The sequence below is a fragment of the Ictidomys tridecemlineatus genome, chromosome X, assembly GCF_052094955.1.
Source record: "Ictidomys tridecemlineatus isolate mIctTri1 chromosome X, mIctTri1.hap1, whole genome shotgun sequence".
Classification (NCBI taxonomy): Eukaryota; Metazoa; Chordata; class Mammalia; order Rodentia; family Sciuridae; genus Ictidomys; species Ictidomys tridecemlineatus.
Genome location: NC_135493.1, coordinates 26,662,110 through 26,680,050, shown reverse-complemented (window position 1 = coordinate 26,680,050; position 17,941 = coordinate 26,662,110). Strand labels below are relative to the sequence as shown.

General features: G+C 35.8%; 1 protein-coding gene and 1 pseudogene across 6 annotated transcripts in view; one reads left to right on the top strand and one right to left on the bottom strand.

The window, feature by feature from the left end:
- The window catches only part of Xiap (X-linked inhibitor of apoptosis), a 47,182-nt gene that overhangs the window by 16,025 nt on the left and 13,216 nt on the right, over window positions 1–17,941 (top strand). For all 6 annotated transcript variants that reach the window (XM_078034304.1, XM_005319340.5, XM_078034307.1 and 3 more), the window contains 4 exons: window positions 8,764–9,672; window positions 11,396–11,495; window positions 12,830–12,908; window positions 13,959–14,001. In XM_078034304.1, the coding sequence (XP_077890430.1) occupies window positions 8,764–9,672; window positions 11,396–11,495; window positions 12,830–12,908; window positions 13,959–14,001 (1,131 nt within the window). The remainder of the gene's footprint in view (window positions 1–8,763; window positions 9,673–11,395; window positions 11,496–12,829; window positions 12,909–13,958; window positions 14,002–17,941) is intronic.
- On the bottom strand, window positions 1,867–3,546 carry LOC101972265 (partitioning defective 6 homolog beta pseudogene; annotated as a pseudogene).

Genomic DNA, 17,941 nt, shown 5'->3' with positions numbered 1-17,941 from the left:
GCTAGAAAAAAATGCACTTGGGCTGGGTATGTGGCTCAAGGGGGTAGCGCGCTCATCGGGCATGCGCGGGGCGCTGAGTTCGCTCCTCAGCCACAAAAAATAAAGATGTTGTGTCCACTGAAAACTAAAAAAATAAATAAATATAAAGAAAAAAATGCACTTAAGAGTGATTCCTTAAATGAACAAATGCCTATGCTAGGTCATTGGCTCAGAGGTTTAAAAGCTCTAGATAGGGCAAAGGGGAAAAGGGAATGGAGGGTGCATAGGGGTAGGAAAGTTGGTGGAATGCGATGGTTATCATTACTCTAAATACATGTAAGAAGACACAAAGGATGTGGCTCTACTTTGTGTACAACCAGAGATATGAAAAATTGTGCTCTATATGTGTAATATGAATTGGAATGCATTCTGTTGTCATATATAACAAATCAAAATTTTTTAAAAAAGCAAAGAAAAAGCATGATTTGTGCTATTAGCAACGGAAGAACTACATTTGTAAATAAAAATACTGGGAATATGAGAATCAAGGTTATCAGAGTACCAAAAGAGATACAATCAAATTTTTTTTACATTAGAATTTAAAGAATGTAGTTAGAGGAAAAATAAACTGGGCTCTGTGAAACAGGTTAAAAATGTAACTGCTTCAAACAGGTTGTGTAATCCTTGCTACTCTGAAGCAGAGGCAAGAAGATCACAAGTTCAAGGCGAGTCTGGGCAACATAATGAGATCCTGTCTCAGAATTTTTAAAAAAATGAAAAGGGCTGGGGATATATTTCCTTGGATTCAATCCTTGGTACCGGGGGTGGGGGGGAAAATGTGTAATGGCTTCAAACAGAAATAACCTAGTCCTCTCACATAATTATGAAAATGTTGTACTATCATATTTTCCAAATGGAAAGCACATAATTTAATTAGCAAAGGCCCTTTTGTTTTAGACTTGTTATACTAGCTGGATGTAATAGTACATACCTGTAATCCCAGCAACTTGGGAAGCTGAGGCAGGAGGATAGCAACTTTGAGGCCAACCTGGGCAACTTTGAGGCAACCTGTCTGAAAATAAAAAATAAAAAGGGCTGGTATGCAGCTCAGTTGTAGAGTGCCCCTGGGTTCTATCCCTAATACCCTTAAAAGAAGGGTTACTAAAAAATTTAAACTGCTGTTTTTAAAAAGCTTTATTTAGCTATATAACTCAAATACTATAAGATACATTATAGCATAAATGCAAAGCTGTGAATGTCTCATAGTGGTAGAACATGTGCTTAGCATGCTTGAAGCCCTGAGTTCAATCCTCAGCACCAACAATATAAATACATAAATAATAAAAATATTTAAAGCATACATACAGTTCAGTGCCTTTTTTAGCATATTCAGAGTTGTGCAACCATCACCACTATCTAACTTTAGGACATTTTTATTACTACAGAAATAAACCCTGTAACCATTGCAGTTGTTCCCCAGTCATTCCCTTCCCCAGCCCTAGGTAACTTCTAGTCCTCTTTCTATTTTATTTATTTTAATAATATTAAAGCCATGTGTGATGGTGCATTGCTGTAATACCAGAGGCTGAAGCAGGAGGATCACAAGTTCAAAGCAAGCTTCAGTAATTTATTGAGGCTCTAAGTAACTTAGTGAGACCTTGACTCAAAATAAAAATATTTTTTAAAAAGAGCTGGTAATGTGGCTCAGTGGTTAAGTGCCCCTGGGTCCAATCCCTGGTACAAAAATATATATTTTTAAGGTTGCAATATTGTTGTTCTCATGCCTATTCTAGGTCATTGGCTCAGAGATTTAAAAGCTCTTATACTAGCGTAATTTATAAGTCCTGTGGATTCTTACTTAGAAAACTTTGAAAAGATGGTTTCATGTTATGATTGTTCGTCTTCTGGGAGTTTGTGATTTGGAGCATGTGTTTCAAATTTTATGTTTGCACCACTTGCTAAGCTCACTTAATTAGAAGGAATAAAACCATTCTTTCCAGACTCAAAACAATTTGTTCTATTTGTGTTAAAGATTCCAGGCTTCTTTCAGTTGGAACAGCTTTAGCAGTGACATACCATTATCTTCAATAATAATGTCATCTTCATCACTGTCTTCATCCTTTGGCTCAAAGTTGGGCTCAATTTGCTATGGATGGCCAAAAGGGCTATTATCAGTAGTAGATTAGCAACAGCCGCCTGAAGGCTAACTGTTCCCAGCAATGTTATTCTGGTTTACTGGTCTCATTGTTAGGATGAGGTTGCTGTTGGTTGTAATCATCGTGGCTGTTCCTTGATTGAGATGCTTCCCTTAAGATTTTATACCATTAACTTCTAAAATGTCATCATTAACAGTTAATCGCTCTGTTCAATGAGCCAGACCTCTTGTAACAATCCAAGATAAAGATCCCTGAGACTTTCTTTAAGCCATGTGGAATCTCCTTTAGGCTGAAACCATCTCAGATGAGGAGTTCTAGGGAATATTTAGCATTGTGTTTGTAAAGATGAACCCTGCCATAAGTTTCTGGGAGAACAGCCACATCTTCAATGGTGAATGCCTGTATTTCTAGCAATTTGGAGGCTCTGAGATAGGAGGATTGCAAGTTTGAGGCCAGCCTCAAATAGGCTTTAAGCAACTCAGTGAGACTATGTCTCAAAATGATAAAAAAATAAAAAGGGCTGGGGATGTAACTCAGTGGTAAAGCACCCCTGGATTCAATCCCCAGTACCAAAAAAAGAATATCCACATTTCTAATAGAAGGTCTAAAGTCTTGGGGCATACCATTGATTATATATGGCCTTTTTCTGTGGTTAACAAATCAAAATGCAGTTAAAGCATTTATCTTCTCTATTAATATGCCAGTTTCAAAGGCACTGTTGCCTGCTTTTTTCCTTCTTTTTTAGAAAAATCTTTACAGTGGGTTGGCTATTGAAACAACTTTGTGATAGTTATCATAGGGTTTCTTACTCCTGCCCAATATTCCAGATTGAATTCATACCCTTGCCATTCTAGGCATGCATTCTACCATTGAGCCACAGTCATAGCCTTTCATTATTTATAGGTGTTTTTTTTTTAACACAATATCTATCTATCTATCTATATTTATTTATTTATTTTTATGTGGTGTTGAGGATTGAACCCAGGGCCTCACGTGCTAGGTGAACACTCTACTGCTGAGCCACAACCCCAGCTCTATAGGTTTTTTTTTTTTTTTTAAGTCTCACTGGATGTCTCCATAGTCTACTAAAATTTCAACATTAAGCTGGGCGCAATGGCGTACTCTCCTGTAATCCCAGCATCTTGTAAGGCTGAGGCAGGAGGATAGCAAGTTCAGCCTCAGCAACTTAGTGAGGCCCTAAGCAAAATAAAAAAGGGCTGTGATGTAGCTGAGTGGTAAAGTGCCCCTGGAATCAATCCCTGGTACCAAAAATAAAAAAGAAAACAAAAATTAAAATGTCAACATTATATAACTTATGAACATATTACAATAATTCATAAAACTCAAAACTTCCAAATTTTGCTTTTTCTAGTGAAAGCCAACAAAATTCAGCACCAAACCTGCGCTTCATCTCTAGGAAGCCAGGTGCCGCTGACCACAGTGGCTTCAGTTCATGCTAAGTGCTGGGCTGCCTCTTGGGGGTATGAGCCAGTGAGCTAGTTTGCATATGTGTTGTGGCCTAGGCACCTACAATCCATGAGATTGAGCACCAGCAGAGGCAACTTGGGTCTGGGCCTAGAGCTCTCCAATGCATGTCCTACTGTATGGCCTTGGCTAAGAGGCTAGGGGGGGTGGCACTCCCAACTACCTCTTTGCTCTCTGCCACCTCTCCTACAATTTGGTGGGCATCTGACCCAGGCAAGTGGGCCAGCTTGAGAGGTTTTAAATAACAGTGCTAATAAAGGCATTTTGGAGATAGAGATTACCTGTAATCTTGCCATCTTTTAATTTTATTTTATTTTTGTAAGAGGAGGGCTCTACCACTGAGCTATACCTCTAGCCCTTTTTATTTTTTCTTATGAGACAGTGTCTCACTAAGTTGCTGAGGCTGGCCTCAAAATTGCAGTCCTCCTGCCTCAGTCTCTTGAGTCTTGGATTACAGGCATGTACCACCATGCCAGATGTTGCCTGGCCATTTTGACATATTTTTCCTTTTTTTAAAATACCACTCTCTGGGTCTTGTCCATAAGTACATCTTTTTTTTTTAATTTTTATTTTTTAGTTGTAGATGGACACAATACCTTTATTTTATTTATTAATTTTTATGTAGTGCTGAGGATCAAACCCAATGCTTCACACATGCTAGGCAAGTGTTCTACCACTGAGCCACAACCCCAGCTCCATAAGTACATCTTTTAACACAGTGGCAGTCTGGTGTACATCCTACTTTATATCATTTTCCCCATTAAAATAACTTTTATGCTACATGTTTGTAAAATTTAATAATAAGAAGTTGGGAGAAACAGAAACTTTTTATTGTGTGCAGGTACCAGCTAGGTGAATTTTCTGGGTTTATCTCTGCCTGTCCTCCCTACAACCTTCCCACTTTCTTTCTAAATTAGCAATCAACCCTCTCTGTCACCTGCCCATAGCTTTCTTCACACAATTGACTAGGCTAAATGTGTGTATGTACATGTGTATTTTAAGTCCTCACAACATATCACCATCTTAAAATCTTCCAAACCCTTCATATAGCATGCACCATTGCTTGCTGGTCCTTTTTGTACCATTGCTGGCTTTCATAATGCAGTTTTCCCAACCACTGTTCCTCTCAAGATTCCTGTCTGCCTACCCACCCCATGGCAAAGCTTTCTTTGACATCTTTCTCCCTGACTTCCTACCCTTCAACTTACTTAGTGGATATATTCTAAATATGCTTTCACAGAGAAGCCTTAAGTTATGTCAGCATACTTTATTGCACTCAGACTTTTTCACTTCCAAAGTCTTTATAACCTTCCTCCAATAGTCATACCCCATTTTTCTTCCATTTTCACATTCTGTACCCTCTGTTATACTCATTGTCTGCAATATTATTTCTCTACCATCTTGTCTCTTGGATCCTTTTTTTTTTTATTCTTTCCCACCCCTTTCTTTTGGTGCCTTCCCAGCCCCAGTTTTCAATCTTTTGACAGTTATCTTTCTGCCTTTCACTTTTAATTTTATTCAGAAGCACTCAAATGAATAACATACACATTATCAGAGCATGAGCCTTTGGAGAGTTTAAGCATTCATTTGAGTGCTTCTAAATAAATACATGCTTTTCAAAACAGTGGAATTTAAACTAATATCATAGAAATAACCCCCGAGAAGATGACATCTCCTCTTGAAAGCTTTGAATAGAGATTCTCCTGCTCCTGTTCAATGATAGAATTTGATCTGCTTTATTTGAAATGGGGTGACTACTTGAACCTCACAAAATATTGACCATTATGAAATAAGATCTTAGATTTTATAATTCTATTTTGATTGACCTGAGAAATAAAACTTATCCCTTCGGGGAGGGTAATTTTCACATGTTTTGGATTATATTGAGCACTTATTCTTCAGGATAATTACAGACTTGAAAATGTTTAGTCTCCTAGTCTGAAGTCCCTGTCAGTAACAGGAGGAACTCATAATCTACAAGACAACCCAATCCATTTTGTACTACTATTGATTGTTTTAAGGTTCATCCTTGTATTGGGTTAAAATGTACTGGTTATAATTATTGACCTTAATTTTGCCCTCAAGCTACACAGAATTTGGATCCTCTTTCCATATGACAGCCTTTTAGATATCTTAAGGTAGTTATTCTATCCTCTATATTCTTTCCCTCAGAAATGTTTCCCCCTTTGGGATAAACATTCTCAGCTCTTCCAACTGTTCCTCATATGATATCATTTTCATCATACTGATTGCTCTCTGAGGACATTAAAATGTGTTTGGAACAGGAAATATTCCAGTGTAGCTGAATTGGACCTGGATGTTGCACATCTGGACACTAATGCAGCCTGAAGTTGTAAGTTTTTTAGCAGCCGTGTAATGTTGGCTTATAATGAATTTGTAATTAACTAAAATCCCAAGGTTTTTAATCTGGAAGTTTGCCTTCATATGACTTTGTTCCAAATCAAGTCTCCATCTTCCTTAGTTATGCTGCAGATTTTTATTAAAGCAGAATATTGTAATTGACAATGCAGTAAACTGATGTATGGTTCACTCTTAAAAAAATAAAAGTAAAAGCAAAATATAAGATTTTACTCTTATCCCTATTAAAATTTATCTCACTAGCCAGCCAGCCAGTCTTTGTTCCTTTGAATCTTGGTTTTTATCATCCAGTTTATTATTGCTGATTCAACAAAGGACTTTGAAGCTAATGTCAGAATGTTTTCAGATATCTGTAAAATGTTAATGAAAAGTCATTATCTACTTTATGCAGATTGAACTTAGCTCTTGAGGAATATATGGATTAATCCCAGTGTAAATTGACAAGGCTCAGAAAATCTGAAGTTCATTGAAGAGATATGGATAATTATTTCTAAGAAAACATTGTACATATGAAGTAGAGACAGTCATTGTAACCATTCCTTTTAAAATATTTTAAAATTTTTAATTGATGTATTTATTTATGGGGTATAGTATGGCATTTCACTACATGTATACAATGTGTAATGATCAGATCAGGAAAATTGCCTGTCATCTCAGACATTTATTTTTCTTTGCATAGGAAACATTCAAAATCCTGTCTTCTAGCTATTTTGAAACATTCAGCTAATTGTTATGTACCATGTTAACCCTATAAAACATTAGAAGTTATTTCTCCTTTCAAATTGTACCCTGTGAGAGGTGTGTGTGTGTGTGAGTGTGTTCATTCATTTTTGTTCATTCATCCAGCAATGGGCAACTATGTTGATTCCATATCGTGACTGTTGTGAAGAGTGCTGTATAAACCTGCAAGTCTCTTTAACATAGTGATTTCACCAGTAGTAAGATTGCTAGACCATATGGTAGATCTGTTTGTTTTTTTTTTTTTTGAGGAGTCTGCATATTGTTTTCGAAAATGATACTGGTTTACATTTCCACCACAGTGAGAGTTCTCCTTTCCATATATCCTCACCAGTATTTATTGTTTTTTGTCTTTTAGTTAATAGCCATCCTAACTTAAGGTGTGAGGTGATATTTCATGTGTGGTTTTTTTTTTATCTTTTTTTTTTTTTTTTGTCTTTTGGAACTGGGGGTCAAGCCCACAGCTGTATGAATGTGAGGCAGACACTTTGCCACTTATCTGCATCCCAGCCTTTCATGTGGTTTTGATTTGCATTTCTCTTGATGATTATAGTGATGTTAAACATGTTTTCATATGCTTGTTGGCTGTTTGTATATCCTCTTTTGATAAATATCTATTAAGGTCATTCACCCATATTTTAATTGGTTGTTGGGTTTTTTGTTTTGTTTTTATTTTGTGCTGTTGAGTTTTTTTGTGACCCTTTTCTTTTTCATCTGACAAGAATAAACTGAACACAGTATCAGGCAATGTGGAAGATTCTGGAGAACCAGGTTTACCTCATAGCTGGAGTGACTACTTACTCTGGTTTGCCTGGGGAAAACCTGATAAATGCTTTTTGTTTTTATATAATTATTAGTAGCATCATTTTTCACTTTCAAAGTGTCCAGGTTTGGAGGATAAATTATTTTGCTATCTTCTCATAACCTAAGTGGCTCCTTTTAGTATTTTATCTGGGTTAAATATTACACAGCTGTAATTTAGCAGCACTAATGAGGCTGCCAAATTCTCTCCTATTTGAACAGATTGTTCCTTGGCCATGGGAAGTTGGTAGCAAAACTGTCTGCAATTAAGGTCTGCAAATACTTAGGATTTTTCTTGAGCCACCCTCTAGAGGGCAGTATTTTATATGGCTATATCTATAGCTATCTGGAGTGATCTGATTCCAATAAAAATAGACTCTTGTTTATTTATGCAGAAAAATTAGGAGTATTTGATGCTTTTAAATAATGGAACCAATATTGTGAATACCTTATTTTTTGCTAAGCAAAAAAGTAAGGAAATATTAGAAATTAATTCATTAACATTCTAAACATTCGTTTCTCTTTCAGTTGTAAAAACTGAACTTTGATACCTTGAATATACAATGATCCATTATAACAGTTATGCATAGACTTTAAGAATCTGCATATTTTGTGCTTCTTTCGTGTTTTTCCTAATTAAAAATGATTTTAGATGTTTAATAATTATAATATATTCGGTATCACAGTTTTCATATTTATATAAAAATAAGAATTTAATAGTTTGTTCTTCTTGCTTAAATATTACTTTCCTCAAAAAGAGAAAACAGGCCAGGTACAGTGGTCCATGCCTGTAATCTCAGCTACTCAGGTGACTGAGGTAGGAGAATCCCAAATTTTAGGCCCACCTGGGCAATTTAGAAAGACTGTCTCAAAAATACTAAAGAACTAGGGATGTGGCTTAGTGGTAGAGTACTTGCCTAGCATGTCTAGAAAGAGCAGAGAGAATTAAAAAAAAGAATTGGGGATGTAGCTCTAGTGGTAAGGTGCTTATCTTGCATGTATGAAGCTCAATCTCCAGCATCACCAAAAAAGAAAGAGAAAAAAATAAATACCAGATTATATGATTTGAATGATGTGGTAATGTAGAATTCTAGTATTTAGAATTAGAAAGTGTTTTAGTGATTGTGTAGTTATTTTTAGTCAATAATTTGTTAGTTCCTAATATCAAAAGTGTATTGCTTATGTTTCACATTTTGGATTTCCTAATGTAATGTTCTCTTTTTAGAAAAGGTGGACAAATCCTATTTTCAAGAGAAGATGACTTTTAACAGTATTGAAGGAGCTAAAACTTGTGTACCTGCAGACATCAATAAAGATGAAGAATTTGTAGAAGAGTTTAATAGATTAAAAACTTTTGCTAATTTTCCAAGTAGTAGCCCTGTTTCAGCATCAACACTGGCACGAGCAGGTTTTCTTTATACTGGTGAAGGAGATACTGTGCGGTGCTTTAGTTGTCATGCGGCAGTAGATAGATGGCAATATGGAGACTCAGCAATTGGAAGACACAGGAAAGTATCCCCAAATTGCAGATTTATCAACGGCTTTTATTTTGAAAATAGTGCTGCACAACCTACAAATCCTGGTGTCCAAAATGGTCGGTACAGAGTTGAAAACTATCTTGGAAGCAGAAATCATTTTGGTTTAGACAGGCCATCTGAGACTCATGCAGACTATCTTTTGAGAACCGGACAGGTTGTAGATATATCAGACACCATATACCCAAGGAACCCTGCCATGTGTAGTGAAGAAGCTAGATTGAAGTCATTTCAGAACTGGCCAGACTATGCCCACTTAACCCCCAGAGAGTTAGCTAGTGCTGGACTCTACTACACAGGTATTGATGATCAAGTACAATGCTTTTGTTGTGGTGGAAAACTGAAAAATTGGGAACCTTGTGATCGTGCCTGGTCAGAACACAGGCGGCACTTTCCTAACTGCTTCTTTGTTTTGGGCCGGAACATTAATGTTCGAAGTGAATCTGATGTTGTAAGTTCTGATAGGAATTTCCCAAATCCAACAAATCCACCAAGAAATCCAGCCATGGCAGAGTATGAAGCACGGATCATTACTTTTGGGACGTGGATATACTCAGTTAACAAGGAGCAGCTTGCAAGAGCTGGATTTTATGCTTTAGGTAAACATAACCAATAAATAACTTTCCAACTATTCCAGGGCTCTTAAAAAATTAAGAGATGCCTTTAACCCCCTGAACTGGTAAATATTTTGGTATAAGCTGGTGTGCTTATTTATATCAGTATTATTCTCTGATCTCTTATGTTGAATCTGTAATGTCACTACTAAATTTATGTAAAAAAAGTCTACCATGAGGGCTGGGAATGTAGCTCAGTAGTAGCCTAGCACACACAAGGCTCTAGGTTTAATTATCAGTACTGCAAAAATAAGAAAGAGAGAGAGAGAGAGACTACCATGTTATGAATCATGTTTATGGTCATGTAAATGTTTTTTAAGAGTGTGAAAATAGGCAAATGATATATATCGCTGATATAAAATGGGTCTAATAGTAACACTAGCTATCATTTTTTGAGCATCTACTACATGTGCTCAGTACATATTACATGAATTTTCTCTAAGCTTCATGACAACCCTGTAGAAAGAATTAACATTTAAGAGTTTAGTTTTGGGGGCTGGGGTTGTGGCTCAGCGGTAGAGCACTTGCCTGGTATGTGCGAGACGCTGGGTTTGATTATCAGCACCACATAAAAAGATAAATAAAGGTATTGTGTCCACCTACAACTAAAAAAAAGAGTTTTGTTTAGCCTGTATATCAACTATATATTTGAAAGCTTCCCTGTATTGTATTTTTGCTTCAAATGAATGCTTTTCAGATAGATGTTGTGGATGTGTCAGGAGGGGTCATTAGTGCAATGGGTTCCAGAAATATTTTTTATGGTTATTATATGTCTGACCCATTAATTTTAGGATTGAATAATGCCAAAATGCAAAATACAAGTTATTTCAAAAACTTTCATTTATATAGTAATCATCATATGTCTTAAAAGTTTGCTTAGAGTCATGCAGCTATCACCTTAGAGCAACTTATCTTGTAATTTCATTGCTGAACTTTGTTGTTATTAATGCTTGGAACATAATTTATTTTAAAGTTTTATAATTTGATAAAATAAATGCAATATTAATAGCTCAAGTAACACACATTAAAAATAATATAACAATTAGTTTTAACATAAAAATTGGTCAGTATTAGTTGGGTGCTGTAACATATACCTGTAATCCCAGTGACTTGGTAGGCTGAGGCAAGAGGATCACAAGTTTGAGGCCAGCCTCGGAAATCTAGTGAAGCTCTAAGCAAATCAGTGAGACCCTGTCTCAAAATAAAAAATAAAAAGGGCTGGAGATGTGGTGTAGTGGTGACGCTCCCCTGGGTTCAATTCTGTTACCAAAAAAAAAAAAAAAAAAAAAAAGGTCACTTTTATTTTTTAGTTGTCTTTTGTTAAATATCTCAGATCAACTCATTGAGTTCCATGTGTATTTCCTCCTAAAATAAATAAAGATCAGCCTGACATGGTGGTGCATGCCTGTAATCCCAGGGGCTTAGAAGCCTGAGGCATGAGGATGGCAAGTTAAAGGCCAGCCTCAGCAACTGAATGGGACCCTGTCTCAAAATAAAAAGGACTAGGGATATAGTTCAGTGGTGAATCGCCTCTTGGTTCAATTCCTGGTACTGGGGGGGGGGGCTTATCTACTACTTAGATGCAAATATGAAAGTGCTGAGATTTTTATGTAATTTAGATATGTTTAAGTTGTAGGTGTTAGAACAGATATTTTTGTATAAGCTTCTAAATGCACAAATACATGTATTTGTACTGGTGTTTCCTTAGGTGAAGGTGATAAAGTAAAGTGCTTTCATTGTGGAGGAGGGCTAACGGATTGGAAGCCCAGTGAAGACCCTTGGGAACAGCATGCCAAGTGGTATCCAGGGTAAGATGTTTAATTATTTTTTTATGTGATGCCTGGGATGTAACCCAGGACCTCATGTATGCTAGTCAGGTGCTCTACCATTGAGCTACATCCCCAGCCCCAAGGAAGATGCTTAACTGTTCATTCAGTAACAGGCAAGTTGGACAATATACAATGGAAAGATTTGAATTACTTTTCACCTCAACTATTTTTGCCTTTGCTGTGTAAGGCTTGAAATCTGTACAATGTTTATTAAAGTGGGATCACCTGCATTATTAAAAAAATTACCTAAGCTGCCTCTTGTGGCCAAAACATTCAATGTATATATGTCTGAATATCTGTGACATTCAGATTGTCCCATTTCTAAACACCAAATTAGAAATTGTATACTTTTTTATTTATTGGAAGTAGGCTCTTTTATGAGAGGCTTAAGAGAACTTGTGTTGCCAAGGAGAGTTTTGAAGAAGCTATCATATGCCCTAGGAAATACTAATGGATTTCACTAATTCTTTTTTTGTGGAGAGGGGGGAACCAGGGATTGAACTCAGGGACACTCAACCACTGAGCCACATCCCCAGCCCTACTTTATATTTTATTTAGAGACAGGGTCTCAGTGAGTTGCTTAGCACCTCACTTTTGCTGAGGCTGTCTTTGAACTTGCAATCCTCCTGTTTCCTGAGCTGCTGGCATTTCAGGTGTGCGCCACTATTTAAAGACCTCTGAAATCAGGACACATCTGGTGGTGGGTCATAATTAATTAGCAGTTTTAGGTGGTATATTAAATAATCATGCTTCTTACTGTAAGTGGCATATTAGGATGATGATATACCCCTAAATGTCTCTTTTCCATCTTGCCTCTTTAAAATAATGTACTCAGGTATAATAAGTGATGTGAATTTCTGTCCCACAAAATGACAGCTTAAAACTTGAGGGTGGGTGATCATTTGAAAAGACACCTTACCCTTAAACGACCTTAAAAGGAAAGCTTGAAAATGAAGATTTTTAAATGTACATACAACTTGTTAATCCTCTAAATAAAGGCCTATTAAAAGGAGTGACAACTTTAAACTTTAAAAAATAAGTCAAGGTGCTAATTCAATAATTCATGCTTAAAAGTTGAAAGTTCTCAGGTTGGTATTTTTTGTTCTACCAAGTCTTATCTATTAGCATAAGTAACATAAGAAATGGAAAAATTTTTTAACCTTAAAATGACAGTTGGGTAGGGCATTGGGCAACCTTTTACTTTTTGTGGCTCCTTAGAAATAACAGAAAGCAATTAATGGAATTAACATGATGGAGATTCTATCTTTACTAATTTATCAGCTACTAAAGTTTAGTGTTATTATATTGTTTAGGTGTAAATATCTGTTGGAAGAAAAGGGACAAGAATACATAAACAATATCCATTTAACACATTCACTTGAAGAGACTCTGGTAAGTCCCTTGTTATATAATATGTATTTTTGAATAGTGTATAATTTGTTTTACAATTGTTTCCTCATGTAAAATTCTCCGTATAGTATCATAAGTTAATAATGTGTAGTGAAATTTAAAGGGGAGAACTCAAGGGGAGATTTATATTCTTGAACCAAATTTGTGAAAAGGGGATTGGGATGAAATGACTTTGAGTATCACTGTAGACAAAAATGGGATTGAAGAACCAAAATATTGAAGTCCCTGAAGTCCCTTACTCTCTTGAAATTATCTTTGTATAATATACTTTGCATTCATAAGTAGTTTTAACCTTTTTGCAGATAATATTTAAAATCTCAAAATGTATCTAGGCTGGGTATGGTGGTACATGCCTGTTGTCCCAGCTACTCAGAAGCTTGAGACAGAAGAACCATAAAGTCCATGACCAGTCTGGGCAACTTAGTGAGAATAGTCTCAAAACAAAACAAACAAAAAGTTGGGGTATAGCTCAGTGGTAGAACACATGTCTTTGCATGTGTGAGATCTTGGGTTCAATCCCCAGTACTACAAATCAAAAAGAAAAAGAAAAGGTATCTAAATTGATAGGATAAACTGGATGTTAGTAATACATGGAAAGACTCCTGATCTAGAATGAGAGACCAGAGTTGTTGGGATGACTCCAGCCTTAATTACATTATCTCCATGAAGTCATTTAATCTCCTTGGGCCTCAGTTTCTTGTTTGTGAAGTGAAAAGATTGGATTAGATATGTTTTAACTTTATCAAGTTTTGTCTCTTCTGAATATTCATATTTTTAATTGGAGTAACGTCAATTTATTTCAATTTTTTGAGAATTTTAATATTTATTTTTAGTTTTTCGGCGGACACAACATCTTTGTTTGTATGTGGTGCTGAGGATCGAACCCGGGCTGCACGCATGCCAGGCGAGCGCGCTGCTGCTTGAGCCACATCCCCAGTCCCTTTAAATTTTTGATGAATGTAACTTTTCAAATTGAGATAATTGCCTACTACCATAAAGAATTCTTATTTACAATTTATATTTCTATTTTAGGTAAGAACTGGAGAAAAAATGCCATCACTAACTAAAAGAATTGGTAAATATGCTTATTAAAATTAATATACTTTTAATTTCACTGCCAATTTATTATAGTTGTTATTTATGGGTTGAAAAACTAAACATAGTCTTTCATAATATCATAGTATATTTGTTAGAGATGAGATTGCTATAAATTTAAGAATTTAATGAAGTGCTTATAAATTTAATCAGGTCTTTCTATATTAATATTAGTATAATCTGGGCACTATGGCATGTGCCTATAGTCCTAGCTATTTGGGAGGCTGAAGTGAGAGGGTTGCTTGATTCTGGGTCAGCACAATTCTATATAAAAAAATTCATTTTCTAGGGGCTGGGGTTGTGGCTCAGTGGTAGAAGGCTTGCACTAGCATGTGTGAGGCTCTGGGTTTGATCCTCAGCACCACATAAAAATAAACAAATAAAGGTATTGTGTCCAACTACAACTAAAAAATAATATTAAAAAAATTAATTTTCTAAAAAAAGAATGTTGAGCCCAGCACAGTGGTGCATGCCTGTGATCCCAGCAGGAGGCTGATGCAGGGGGATCACAAGTTCAAAGCCAGGCTCAACAACTTAGCAAGGTCCTAAGCAACTCAGCGAGCCCTTTTCTCTAAATAAAATACAAAAAGGGCTGGGGATGTGGCTCAGTGGTTAAACACCCCTGGATTCATTCCCTGGTACCAATAAATAAATAAAGAGATATCAGAGATGTGACTTAGTGGTAGAGAGATTAATTAGCATGTATGAGACCCTGGGTTCAATTCCTAGTACTGCCAAAAAAAAAAAAAAATCTGTGTAGCATGTGAATGTATATGTGTGTATCGGGGGTACTGAAGATTGAACCCAGGACCTCAAACATTCTAGGCCAAGTGCTGTACTACTGAGCCATATCCACAGCCCAAGGGTATAGCATATATTTTTAAAGTTATTCAGAAAGAATCAATAATGTAAATGTTAATAATTTTGGGTATTTAATCATTGTTACAGTATTTATTATTTTATGATGAATGAAACTTTTGTTCTAGGTTAGAATTAATATCTTCAAATTGAGATATAATTTATATATCTTAAGTTTCACCATTAAAAGTGTGTAATTCACTGTTTTTTAGTAAATTCATAAGGTTGAACAACCATCACTATTTAATTGCACAACATTATCATCACAAAAGAAGTAAACCCCATACTGACCCATCAGCAGTCATTTTCAGTCTTCTACTACCAGGCACAGGCAATCACTAATCTATTTTGTGTTTCCATGATTTTTCCTATTTTGAAAATTTAATATAAATAGAATCATGCGATATATGGTCACAGGTGTCATCCATGTTGTAGCATATATGAGTACTTCATTCTTCATTATATTTTGTGGTGAAAAATATTTCATTGTATAGATAATACCTTAATTTTTTTTTATTCTGAGAAAGGTTCTTGTTAAGTTACTAAGGGTCTCACTGAACTGCTGAGGCTGACTTTGAACTTGAGATCCTTCTACCTCAGCCTCTCAAGTCGATTGGATTACAGACATGCACCACTGCACGCAGTACTATGTTTAACCTTATAATGGACTACCATAAAGTTTTCCAAAGTGGCTACATCCTTTAACATTTCTACCAGCAGTGTGTAAGAGTTCCAGTTCTCCACATCTTTGCTAACATTTGTTATTGTCTGTCCTCTTTTTTATAGCCATTCTATCAGGTTGATGTGGTACTCGGTTTTGTTTTGCTCTTCCTCCATAGCCATTGATGTTGAATATCTTTTCTTGTGTTTATTGATTCTTTGTAAAATCTTCTTTAGAGAAATGTCTGTTCATCTCCTTTGACCTTTTTTAGTTAGGTTGTCTTTTATTATTGAACTGTAAGAACTCATTATATATTATAATTCTTTATATGTGTGTGTGTATTTTCCAGATTTATGATTTTGAAATATTTTCTCTCATTCTGTAGGTTGTTTTTCATTTTCTTGTTGGTATCCTTAGAAGTACAATGTACAAAGTGTTTAATTTTGATGAAGTCCAATTTTTCCTTTTCTTGCTTATGCTTTTTTAGGGTGAGGAACAAGGGCACTTTACAACCAAGCTATATCCCCAGCACTTTTTTTTTTTTTTTTAATTTTGAGTTGCCAACACTGGCCTCAAACTTGCAGTCTTCTATCTCAGCTTCCCATGTCTGGGATTACAGGAATATACCTTTATTCCTAGCTTATTGCTTATACTTTTGATGTTGTATTTAACCATTGCATATTTTCTGCTCCGTAGAAATATGAAAGAGTCATTGAATGAATAAAAATACTAAATTTATTAGTATTTAATACTAATGGTACCAGCACTTGCCTAGCATGCACAAAAACCTGGGTTCAATCCCTATCACTGCAAACAATTAAATAAATATTTATTGAGGTATAATATACAGACAGTAAAATGCTTTAAAGTACACTAATCTTAAATTTTCAACTCGAATTTAACATGTATATATACTGTGTAACCATCATGTAGATCAAGATATAGAGCATTTCTTCTGTCCCAGAAAGATCCTTCAGGCTGCTTCCCATTCAGTATCCACCCACAAGTTATATTCTGGCTTCTATAACCATAAATTAATTTTCCCTATTACCATAGTTCAGTTTTGAACTTCTTAGTATATACTCTTATGTCTGGTTCATCATTTTGATGAATTTTGCTTTCTGTATCTATGAGATTCATCCATGTTGTTCGTGGCAGTAGTTTGTTCTTTTTTATTCTATGTTGTATTTTAATATACCAGAATTTATTCATTTACCTGATGATGGACATTTGAATTGTTTCTAGTTTGGGGTTATTATAAATAATGGTGTTATGAATATTCATGTGCATTTCTTTGGCAGAGATAAGTACTGGTTTCTAATAACCAGGAGTAGAATTGATGAATCAGTACAACTGTGTTCTCTCTCTCTCTCTCTCTCTCTCTCTCTCTCTCTCTCTCTCTCTCTCTTTTTTCAGTAGTGGGAATTGCAAACTCAGGGGCATTCTTCCACTGAGCTACATCCCCAGCCCTTTTTATTTTATTTTTTTATTTTGAGTCAGGATCTCACTAAGTTGCCAAAGCTAGCCTTGAACTTGAAATTTGTCTGCCTATAAATTGATTATAGGCATGTATCTCTGTGCCCAGCTGCAGTTCTCCTCCCTAAGGATTGCCCTATATATGCTATATTCTACTTTGAGTATTAGAACAGTGAATTTCCATTAACTTTCTTGTCTTATGTAATCTAACCCCCTTAGATAGAAACTAACTCTGACACCTAGCAAACAGACATTTGATGTCACAGACTGGGACTTCCCCAATTTTCCATGACTTTTTAAAAAAACATTGATAATGACTCAGCAATAATATCCACTTTTTAAGTACCTTTGGTTAATTTGTACAACTGATTTGAAAAATATTCAGCTTTGCAAAACACTTTTCTTACCTGTTTGCCTTCTTTTACACTGTTGTATTTTAATATTTTGTTTTTGTTTTGTCATGCTAGGGATGGAACCCAGGGCCTCACTGATGCTAGGCAAGCACTCTACCATTGAACTACATTCCTGGCCTTATCACTGTCCTCTTTTTTTGGAACCTGGGATTGAACCCAGGGGCACTTAACCACTGAGCCACATCCCCAGTCCTTTTTTTGTATTTTATTTTGAGCACTGCATTGCTTAGGGCCTCACTAAATTTCTGAGGCTGGCTTTGAACTTTCAATCCTCCTGCCTCAGCCTCCCGAGCCTCTGGGATGACAGGCATGTTCCACTGCTCCTGCCTTCTATCACTGTCTTTAAAACCCTCAACTTGAATAATCCATAGTGTTAAAAAATACATACTTACTGCGTTTACAGTTAATTTTTTAATAAGATTCTGAAAGTGATCCTTCAGTGCCTGAATATTTCAGAAAAATTTTCCTTCCAAAGCAGCTTTGGTTTAATGGTTTGGAGTTATTGGTTTGTT